General features: G+C 42.0%; 1 protein-coding gene across 2 annotated transcripts in view; it reads right to left on the reverse strand.

Moving 5' to 3' along the window:
* Window positions 1–11063, reverse strand: part of agbl5 (AGBL carboxypeptidase 5) — a 28840-nt gene extending 17777 nt beyond the window's left edge. For both annotated transcript variants that reach the window (XM_078173680.1, XM_033648997.2), the window contains exons 1-9: window positions 10941–11063; window positions 6847–7142; window positions 6572–6743; window positions 6255–6421; window positions 5981–6158; window positions 5642–5820; window positions 2657–3194; window positions 1049–1218; window positions 434–569 (exon numbers count right to left, since the gene is read on the reverse strand). In XM_078173680.1, the coding sequence (XP_078029806.1) occupies window positions 434–569; window positions 1049–1218; window positions 2657–3194; window positions 5642–5820; window positions 5981–6158; window positions 6255–6421; window positions 6572–6743; window positions 6847–7061 (1755 nt within the window). In that variant the 5' untranslated portion in view covers window positions 7062–7142; window positions 10941–11063. The remainder of the gene's footprint in view (window positions 1–433; window positions 570–1048; window positions 1219–2656; window positions 3195–5641; window positions 5821–5980; window positions 6159–6254; window positions 6422–6571; window positions 6744–6846; window positions 7143–10940) is intronic.
* Between the last annotated feature and the right edge of the window lie 470 nt (window positions 11064–11533).

The raw sequence follows: 11533 nt of genomic DNA on the forward strand, positions 1-11533 counted from the left end.
TTCCATGTTCTGCTACATTCCGGCTAATCGTACAAATCTTTGCATCAAAATAAGACTTGAATAAGGCTCTTCTTCACCTGCACGCAATTTTAACATCACCATCACAGTCGATCAGTTCATTTAATTGAGGGAAGCCAAAATTGTGATCAAGATTAATATTCTATTACAAGCACCTCATCTTTTAAGGTCCATTGGTTTGAAGATAGGGGCACCGCAGTTCAAAAAAGGAGTTTTGCAGTTCAAAAAACAACAATAAACATAACGTGCAGGTAGTGTGGAAACACAGCTGATGACAGGGAGTCAATAGCTTGGTATGTACTGTGTTAAAAAGTTCACTCACATACTTTAAAAACCTGCAATCCTTAAACAAAGAATCACATTCTTCTGTGAAAGAGAAGGAATGCTCGTACAGAAACCACTCCTGTTTTCCTACCTGTTCAAATATCTCTGGAGTGTATTTTGGAGGGAATGATGGCGGTGGAGGAGGGGTCGCTCGTCCGTTGTCATGACAAGCAGGTGGGATGGTGTTCATGGTTTTTCCTGTGTTGTAGTTGCACTCTAGAGTGTAGCTGGTGGGAAACCAATAACAGGAACATGTTGAAAACTACATTTACAGCTTGAGAAAAAGATGTCTTGAGAGTCAGATTACACTTGAGGTCATGCTGTAGGACTGAATATCAGCACGGCTGTGATTTGGTCATTGGCATGAAGTCACAGGCCGAGTGCCAAAGATAATCATGGTTGTGCTGATATTCAGTCCAACAGCACGACCTTGAGTGTGATATTGCTTTTATACAACAGCTCTACAAGCGCCATTTATTAATGGTAAAAAGTGGTAAAAGGTTATAATTTGTGAATTTATTCTGTAATTTATTTGGCTCCACCAACACAAATAGTTCTGCAGCTGGACCGGGACTGGACAAGTTTGTCAAAATTTAACATGAGTAACAGAACTCTGTGCTTTCAACAGTGGGATAGTAGATTTTCTTTTCAATACAGAAAGGCTTGTTTTTTACTCTCCAAAACTTCAAATCCATTGAAATCTGACCTGTGAAGCAGCCCTATGGCCTTGTGAATGGCCACCCGCCCGCTGCCTTCTTTAGACTGGCCGTCTCTCTTGTCCCGTGCGTACATGTTTTTCTCAGAGAAGTTACAGCCCAGGAAATCAAAGTGGGCAGAGTTCACAGCTATCAGCCTTGGATACAACATGTTCTCTACCTGCAGAGGAGAGAGGAGAAGTGGGGGGCACAGGAGCTCAGATTTATGACACAGAAAGTACCCATCTGCTGTGGCTGCTGTATGAGGACAAACAAATATGTCAAGGACACATTCAAAGGGTAAGTTTGGTACTTTTCAGCCTGGATGCTATTTTCCAGTGCTTTGTGTCTACGTGACTAATGGGAACAATATTTTTTGTAAGAAGGCTGCAGTCACTAGTAGTGAAACAGGCTACAGTGTAACCACTCTGGGCATATAAACGCTGCCAATTTACATCACTCAGGCTGCTTTCAGACCTAGAGTCGTCTCCTTTGGTCTGAATCAGGGACTCATTTTGTTCCAAAGTTGTATTATTGCCTAGAGTTGGTTCATGTTCTCACGGCAGCATTTACAAGCTTTGCGGAAGAAAGCTGCTCTTGATTGGTCAGAATTTGTGGGGAAAATCCAGGAAGTAAAGCAAACGTTGAAGAAGAGTACACTTGCAAGATAAATGTGACACGTTCTAATGTCACAGTGGAGGGAGGTTGATGCAGGTTGATTTTAGCGCTGCTCATCGTGGACTAAATTGCTGTCATTGTTCATTTTAGTCAAACCATACAGTTTGAAAACGAGGCGCGGCTCCAACTAGAAAACAATGTTTTGATGCATTGGATGTGCTGAATGTGCATATTAAGGCAGTACAGGAGGAGGTGCACATTAATAATCCTCCAGGACTGTAACATGCTCATGTTTAACCCAAACAATGTGTCATGTGACTGCAGTTGCTTCACATCCAGGTCGGAACACCTTCTCACCACAAACGAACCGCACCAGAGATCGTTTGTAACCGGACTGAGACCACCTCTTCAAGAAGGTCTCTGTCCGGTTGTTTTGGTGCACACCTGAGTGAGATTGCTGTGTTCACACCTGCCCAAACGAACCGCACTGAGGGGGCAAACGAGGGTAAACAAGGATAAACAAGAGGGCAGGTGTGAAAGCACCCCAACAGAGCTTGTTTTTGCCACTGACAGGCTCAGATTGTCATTCTTAGTGTCTGACAACATTATGGAAAGGATCCCTTCAGATACAGACCTTTTTATTAAAGAGTAAGGTCTTTTTTGTTTAATCAGAAACAGCCGTGAAATCACCGGACTCCATTTAAATAAACAGTCCCTATAGCGTGTATAGAGCCAGCACATTTTCTCATTTAACTGGGTGAATTAAGTTGTGGTTTTTTTTACCACTAGCAACTGCAGCCTTCTTACTCGATACTTGACCGTTTTCAAAAACAGTTGTTCCCATTTGTCACTTAGACAGAAAAACACAAGAAAATGGGGTCCAGGTTGAAAAATACCAAACATAACCTTCAATGAATTAAAAGAAACTCATTGCTACAAAAAAAAATTTACTAAATGTTATTTTACTCTTTATGAAGACACCGCAAAGGGAGGGTGCTCACCTGCTGGCTCTCATCAGGAAGGCTATTTCCATACATGAAGCATCCCCGTTTAGAGGCGTGGCCATGTAAGTCCACATAATAAGCCACACCCCCCTCCTGGGGTGGAATTGATTCCTGTTCCTGTTCCTCCACCTGTGGTTCTGTTACCTCCACAGTAACAGGAGCTACAGTCTCTGTGGAGCTTGACGAGCTGTTGTGGTCCCCCTTCCCCATCTCCGTGTTGACCCAGGCGTTTTCTTCCATCACCATGGGAACCTCTGCCGGCGCAGGATTTGCATCCTTTTCTGCGTTTCGTTGGTTTAAGCTGACTTCAAGCGCAGTGAAGGGCGGAGACTGATGCTGGTTGGCGGGTTTGATGCTGAGGGGCGGGGCCTGCGTGTGTGTGGGGCTGTTAGTGTGAGGGCTGGACTGTGTGTTGTGCAGGCGGTTGTGGGTGTGGTGGTAGAGCAAGAGTGTTTTGGCTGCATAGATGGAAGGGTGCAGCTCAGGGCTGGGGTTCAGGTACTGTCGGTTCAAGTTCACACCCCTGGAGTCAGTCCTGCAAAACAGACACAGGTAACTACTTCTTAAAAAACAGCCCTATTCTTCATTTCTCCGCTGCGATAGGTCTTGGAAACCCATGTTACATTGTGCTGCATTTAGTATAATTTAAAGGTCCAGTGTGTAGGATTTAGGGGGATATTAGGGGGATGGTGTCGTGGGTAGCATTGTCCCTTCAAAGCAAGAGGGTTCCTGGTTCGATTTTCCAAAAAGACAACATAGACTCATACAAAAGTCATAAATTGTCACTTATGACCCACCAAGAATGTGTGGCAGTTATTTCCTGGCAGAGACTCTGCCCTCTGCCTGTGTTTTCTTATTTTCCTCTTATTTTCCTTGACATTTAAGGGTGTGTAACCTCAACCAATAACAGCATGCAGGTGAGGTCAGGCTCAGGTGCCAGACCATAAGCAACACACATCCAAGAGGAAGCTACGAAACTCGAAGACACAGCTTCAAAAAAACACTGCAGACATAGCAAGGTGAAACTGCAAGCAGACGGCGCTCATTCCAAAAGGGGATGAGAAGAAGGGCGACATGGAGCTAGCCTAATTTCAGTTGGACAGGCAGGAGCCAGTGGTTAGCTTAGTTAAAAGTATTAGTATTAGTTAAAGTATTGGCTTTCCCATTACAACAAATGCAACGCTCCTACAACAGTACAGTAGCCTGCAGCGTATGTACAAGTAGCGTATGGAGGGAGGAGTCCGAATGTTGTATTACAAACACTAAGTGACAGTTAGTGACATTTTCTCTGCATTAATTACATAATGTTGTTTTTTTAGAGAAAGAGAAGATGGTACAGATGCACAACATGACATGTTTGATCGGCAGCAGAGGAAGCAGCGTCCCCTGACACACTGACAAAGTAGTGTCACTGTTAACTGATAGCCTCGAGACATCACTGTCTCAGACACAGTAACGCTGGTTTAACTTGTTTCAGCTGAAAGGGTCAACACGACATCCGACCTGGCTCTTGTAACCTCTGCTCCTGTTAATGCACTTAAATAACTAGGTTACAGTTTACAGGCTTTCTGCAGGAGCCTGCATTCTTAGATGTCATGTACATGAGAAAACCGGTTTATCCTTGGAGTAGGGGCTGAGAGAAACCTGGTTTCTCCAGCTAGACTTCTCCTCGAAAAAGTGGATTTCTTGGCCTCTTATACAGGTAACAGGGTTACTACTTAGTTGTTTTTTTTTGCACGTAAGCATGTGCACAACACAGAGGCACAGTGTTCACACAGATAGTACTGCTGTGACAGCCAAGCTGTGGGATGAAAGAAGCGGTCTTTACATGGAGCACTACATCCTCATACTCAAACTGATTTCATCCAAAGTTTGAAGAACTAAAGCTAACTCTATGTAGAAGTCTGAATATGTCGGTTAACAACTGGTCATTTTAATGTGTAAAATTGAGAAACACATACAAGCACATACAGTGAGCAGCAGCAGCAACCCAGGGGCACACCGCGAAGACAGAAACAGAGGGCTCGGCGGGGATGGATCACCTGCTGCAGCAAGCCAACACGCCGTCTGCGGTCATTTTGACTTGACCAGTGGACTTCACTACAAGCTCACTGGCTGTTGAAACAGGTGACATGCTTTATGTTCTAAAACCAACCGCCAACAATTTGCAGGAGTTGCAGGTGACACCATCAGCCGGCTTGAGTCGAGCTCAGACAGACCAGTTCACACTGCTGCAACTTTTCTCTGCAACGTCCTAAAACAGTTTCATCTCGTCGCAAATCTTTGGTGTGAATCAGGCTTTAGTGTAAGTTTGCTTACAGAGAGAAACTTACATTTGTGCATGGTTGTATTTTTTTGTTTAATAAGGAAAATAGGTGTAAAAATAGGCAAGAACTGAGTTCTCAAAGTAGTGAGTGTGACATTCCCAAGCCTTATTAGGAACAAGAAGTACATAAATCATCCATCCATCCATTTTCTAACCACTTATCCTCTTGCTGTGAGGCGACAGTGCTAACCACCACACCACCGTGCGGCCGTAGTACATAAATCAATGCAGTAGTAGTCAAGACAAGAGTTAAGACCAGTGGTTCCCAACTGGTCCAGCCACTTGGTCCAGATTTCTCCTTAGTGATTAGTTCGAGGTCCACACAGTTTAATACATTTAGCATCATACTTGCGTTTGGACGAGTCATCTAGTTAGTTTGCTGTCTCTGTAAAGTACCTGTCCGTTAGTCACTCACTCTACAGCATGAAACAGCACTTCAAATAAAAGCTCTGTGCCAGAAAGTCACTGTACTTAAAAATAAAGTGCATTTTTACACACTAGACACGTTTGCAAGGCCTATTCGGAATTGACCTGAAACCCACTTTTAGACTGTGACCCACCAGTTGGGAACCATTGGTTAAAACTAATCCAATCACTGGGTCAAAAGATGTTGACGTCATGAGGATGGTGCATGTGAGTACATGTGCAGCTCTTACCTGTAGTGTCCACGAACAACCCCGTCTGGGTTGAGCATTGGAATGAGCTTGAACACAAACATGTTTCGAAGGGCGTGAGCACGTGGGTCGTCTTTTCTCAGGATAAAGTTGAGGAAACCGTTGAACACAAAGGACGAGGGAGTCTCCCCAGGGTGCACTCGACTGCTGAGAAAAAACACCTGCAAACACACGTGGACAGACAAGGGCCAAGGATCAGCTTCACTGATTGGACACTATTCAGTTATTCCTGTCGACCTTACATGTCGTCACTAAAGCCAATAAAGGTGTCACACAACAAAGAGGACATTGATTGTGTGTTTGTGTGTGACTGAGTGGTACCCTTTTGCTGGAGAAGCGGTGCGGTCTTGGATTGTTGGTGTCAGGAAACAGTTTAGGCAGACGGGGTTCTCTCTCCTCTTCCATCCCGTTACAGTTGGTCACAGTGAGCAGGTCCACTCTATTGCCATCCAGAGAGTGGCACAGCAACTCCCGATGATAATACACACTGCCTGGGGTGCTGTCAGGGAGAGAGGGTGGAGATCGGTGAATCAGAAATTGGACAAATTAGAGGGGCAGGGGAAGATACAGGTAATGTATTGTGTGTGTGTTTTACCTGCTCGGACTGAGTTGAGCAGCGTTGGGGTAGCTCTTGTCAAACTGCTGCAGCATCTCCTGACACTCACTATAGGAGAATGGGAAGCAGAAGGAGAAGTAGGTGGTCGCCCCTCGCGTCTCCAGCAGCCGGTGAGTGAATGAGAGGATGAACTGGTTATCTATAATCTGAGGAAAAGACAGAGGAAATGAAGAAGACACACATTATGAGAAAGATAATAATAGCTGCTGTCTGGAAGCCAGACTGACAGCACCCTGTCTCACTGGCTCCTGACGCCTAAATCCTCTCCCTGACAGATTCTGAGTGTGTGTATGTACCTCACATGTGGGTCTGTCTCTGATCCTTTCCCACCGGTTCTTGCCAGGTAACGTGCGTACGAGCGGAGCCATGCCCTGGCTGTAGAGCTTCCTCTGGTTGTTCATGTTCATCACATTGATCTTCAGTATCTTCCCAGGTGCAGCACCTCGTACACTGAAGTAAAACCACGATCTGAAACACAAAAACACAATTTGCTTTAAGTAATGTAACTCAGTGTCAGGGTCATGTGCAGCGAGTAATCACAGTTACCCACAAAGATGCTGATGCCGTTTACCTGTTTCCATTCTCGTGCTCCGTGCCGCCGCAGTCTGGCTGCGTCCACACATTGAACTCATAGTCAGGGGTGAGATTTGACCCTGAGAGGGCACCCCCGCTGGGAGCTGTGTCAGTAGGAGGGCTGGAGCTGCCCTTCTCCACCTTCTCCACACGTGCCAGGTTCCCTGAGTCGAACTTGGAGCTGAACACAATGTTACCATAGCGAGCCTCCATTGTTCTGGACTCTGGCCTCTCACTTCTTTTTTCCCCTCAGGTTCTTCGTGACGTGCCAGTCAGAGGTCTGACATTGACGGCCTGTTATGAAATCAGACAAATGCAATTACACTGAGAAAACATTATTAAGAGGACAAAAAAGGTGTACTGCTGCTGGTGGAAAAATCTAGCATATGAGTGATATGAGGAACCCAAACAACAAGTATGAACTGTGACAAGTATGAACTAAAATTTTATGCCTCCACTAGTTCTGAGTAGCTACAATGCCGGCTGAAGATGTTTGGCAAAATCTCTGCACACCTGAATGTATGACAGGTGTGTCAGAGGAGGTGCAAAGCACAGAGCTCTTGCAAACTGTCTCACTAACTGCTGGAATTTTCTTTTATTAAAGTAATATTTTTTCCCTTCACACCTTATCTAGACATGTCTGATAACTGACAGAGTGTGCAGGAGCTCTTCTCTGTCTTCAGTTGCAGATACTTAAACTAAGGGCTGCACAATTAATTGAAATTAATTGAGAGCTGGAATTTTTTGATAAAGGTAAAATGTGTCACAACATACCATTATAAATGAAGCACTGTGGTACGACAGAGATACTCCAGCCTACAAATCATATCTCAGACATAAGGGAACATGCTTGTTTGGTACAGATCCCAGCAAAAATTAAATCATCTTCATTTTAATTCTTATTTTTTTCAATGAAAACGAAATGCAAAAATTATCATACCACTAAAAACACTTCTCATATCGCAATTTCTGTCCAAATAATCGCAAATGATTTTTGTTGCATGTCGTGCAGCCCTATTTGAAATTTGCATTATGTAGTAGAGCTAAAATAAGTGATCGATTACTCAACTAGTTGTCAACTAGTACATGAATCCCAAACTAGTTCTTAATTTTCTAAGAAAAAAAGGTACAAATTCTGTGATCACAGCTTCTTAAATGTGAATATGTCCTTGTTTCTTTACTACTCCATGAGGGTAAACTGAATATCTTTGAGTTGTGGACATAACAAGACCTCTGAGGACATCATTTTGGACTTTAGGACACACTTTTTCACCATTTTCTGACATTTTAAAGACAAAACAACTAATCAATTACTTGATTAATGAAAATAATCCCTAGGTACAGCCCTATCATGTAGTGTAGTCATTGGTGGATTACATAATGGTTCTACAAGGGACCCTTAACCCTTTGACACCTCAAGCAAATTGGCTTGATTTCTTTGTAAAACACAGGAAGAGGGCAATGAGCAACAAAAGAAGAAATGACCCCAAAAAATTAGAAAGAAAGAAATCAGTAAAAAGAAATAAAGTTTTAAAACAAACAAACAAACAAGGAAATGACCTGAAAAGAGTGCTTAAAAATTATAATAACTCTGTAACATAATTTCAAAATGTAATAATAATAATTATTATAAATATTATATTTTTCCCTAGTTTTTGTTTTTAAATAATTTCCTTAATATATATATATTTTTTTTTTTGCAATTGTGAGACAGTTCTCGCCAAGTTGCTCATTGCCTTTTTCCCATGTTTTTCCGAAAGGCCTCTTAAAGCAGCACAAGAAAAGAGATGTCGCTCCAGGTTTCAAAGGGTTAAGCCAGAGCCTCTGCATATCTCGTCAAAGAGCTTAGTCATCAGGTCAATAACAGGGTCCCAACAGTCAAAAAAGTGGTAGATGAAATAAATAAATGTCAAGATTTAAGATTAGGCAGGGTCATCATTCAGTGTCCTTGTGGCTACAGTAGGGCTCGTTGATATGTACCCAAAAATATATCACAATATTTTAGGCTGTATCCAGATACATGATATAAATCTTGATATTTTAAAATCATCAATGCTAGGACTGGGAGACAAAATAAAACAAAACACATGCGACAAAGTTGTGGGTATGACTTTTGTTTTGTTGTTTTTCAGACAATATTAACACAATGAGATTTTTGATCAATAATCATAAATAATGTATATATAACAAGTAATTGGGTAAAGGCAAGCATTCAAACACGCCAAAGGGTTTTAGTTCACCGTCATGGGAGAGTGTGTAAAGCTGCCAATATGTGAACATAAGAAGCTGCAATAAGAGTATTTTGGGGTACTTTTATAGTGCTTTTCTATGAGCAATGACTCAAACCGAATAGTCGACTACTCAAATAGTCACCGATTATTTTAATAGTCGATTAGTCATCGATTAGTCGACTAATCATTGCAGCCCTGATATACTATCATATCTCGGTAACGATATAATAGCTTCATATTGCCCAGTCCTAGGTTAGGGTTGGATGTCACAGGATATAAACCATCATGACACAATTTAAATGAGTGTTAAGCCTCTCAGCTTATCAATGGGACTTCAATTTTGTGGGTGGACACAACAGGCATGTTGCACCTGCTTGCTGGGGAGGTGTAGAGGGGCCTGTTACCTGGCATCCAGGCTCAGGGGCCCACTGAGTCAAAATATCTTTGTTTTAGACATCTAAAAAATAGGGCCTTGGTATCTTAACACCAGCCAGGAAATCAAATTTATCTTTAATGGAATTATAACTTGAATATATGTGGAAATCATTGCAGATAGTCACATCTGAACATCTTTAATTGGAGGCTTCATACTATGGAAGCGTACTGCATTCACTTGACAAATAAAAAAAGAATCTGTTTTATTGAGTCATTTTTTCTGTTTTTCGGAGTAATTTTTTTTTATTTTTCTGTTTTTCGTGGTAATTTTTTTGTTTTTCGGGGTAATTTTGTTTCTGTTTTTTTTTTGTTTGTTTGTTTGTTTTCCAGGGTAATTTTTTTCTGTTTTTGTGTTGTTGTTTTTTTTGTTTTCCGGGGTAATTTTTTTCTGTTTTTGTTTTCTGAGTTAAGAGAGCAATAGAACAACAGACACTTTCATTCCTTTCTTGAGAGCTCGATATAATGGAAGCAAACATGACCCGCTTGTTTAGTTTAATCCAGTTTTACTTTGTTTTGGGTTTGAGACACTGGGAGACACTCTTGTCTTTAAGTCATATAGATGGTGTTATCATTAGTTTGTCGACTTTACGCAGGCACCGGTCACTTGCAGGTGCCAGGTGGGAGCTTCTCGCGAGACTGTGAAGTATCTCGACTCCTGTTCAGGAAAAAAATTACACCAAAAAACAGAAAAATAAATAAATTACTCCGAAAAACAGAAAAGAAATTACTCAGAAAAACGTGGCTTTTTTATTTGTCAAGTGAATGCAATTCGTTTCCGTACCATACATACACCAGCTTCAGTCCCAGTAATAAAACTGTAATGAGAAACATCATGAAGATGAAGATGGAAACCTGCTCAGATGCACAACAGCGACCACCGGAGGACACCAGTGAAACTACAATCATGGCCAGACTATAAACAATATTATACAGTTACACCCCAGTGTTAGTCATGTTCTCTCTGTAGCTATGGCGCAGATAAAAGCCTGTCTATCATCTGAGACAACATGTCTGCAGCTCTGTCCTGCGGGACAACACAATGGCTGCTGTTTGACTTCACTACCAGCAGCTAGACAGATCCATCAGAGTAATAAAGGGGGTGTGAAGTAACAGTAACAGTTAACGGCTGCTAGCGTCACCGTCGGCTAACAAGATGCTTTCCTCTAACACTATTTACACCATTACATGCTAGCTAATATCTAAGCTAAGCTAGCCTCAGTGTCCAGTGTCAGACCGGTGATGTTACACGAAGCTAATAAAGCTAGCAAACGTTACTAAGCTACCGATGCTAACTTAGCTACCGAGTTAGCTGTCGTTGCTCGTAACGTCACTATTAATGATGAATAAACGGTTTAATGTCGTTATAGTGTTAATATATTTAGCTGCACACACGCTTTAAGGTGAGACAATGCATTTTGAGTCTTACTGGCTATTTTCGTTTGATGTCCATTTTTGTTTTCATCGCCCTTCTCAGTCCACTGCTCTGAGCGAGGCGTTCAGGGTCCTCCGGAGAAATGAGCGCTGTCTGGAAATGTCGTCGCCTGTCGTTACAGTCACAAACAGGAGGTGGTTGTTGTTGTTTACGGTCTGCGATCTGGCAAATGTTATTAAAATAACAGCTGTAGAAGTAGTTCACCTGTATAATTAGTCAAAGATTATAAAAGCAGCAGTTATATTCACACACACACCATTTTACACGAAGTGACAAATATTATTGATGTGACGCGACGTTCAAGGTTCATATTCAATTCCATTCAATTCAATAGAACTTTATTTATGGGAAATTCTTGTGTCAGAGAATGCTTCAATTACAGAAACAGTTCATAGACAAATTCAACATAATGCAACATACATACTGACCCATGGAGAGAATGACTGTCTCTCTGAACAGTCGGACACCAATTGATCTCTATGGGATATTATCCAGTGTGTGTTTACTTTGTATTTCATCACAGCTATCTATATCTATCTATCTATCTATCTATCTATCTATCTATCTATCTATCTGTCCTAATCATA

Source organism: Epinephelus lanceolatus, chromosome 13, assembly GCF_041903045.1.
Source record: "Epinephelus lanceolatus isolate andai-2023 chromosome 13, ASM4190304v1, whole genome shotgun sequence".
Taxonomy (NCBI): Eukaryota; Metazoa; Chordata; class Actinopteri; order Perciformes; family Serranidae; genus Epinephelus; species Epinephelus lanceolatus.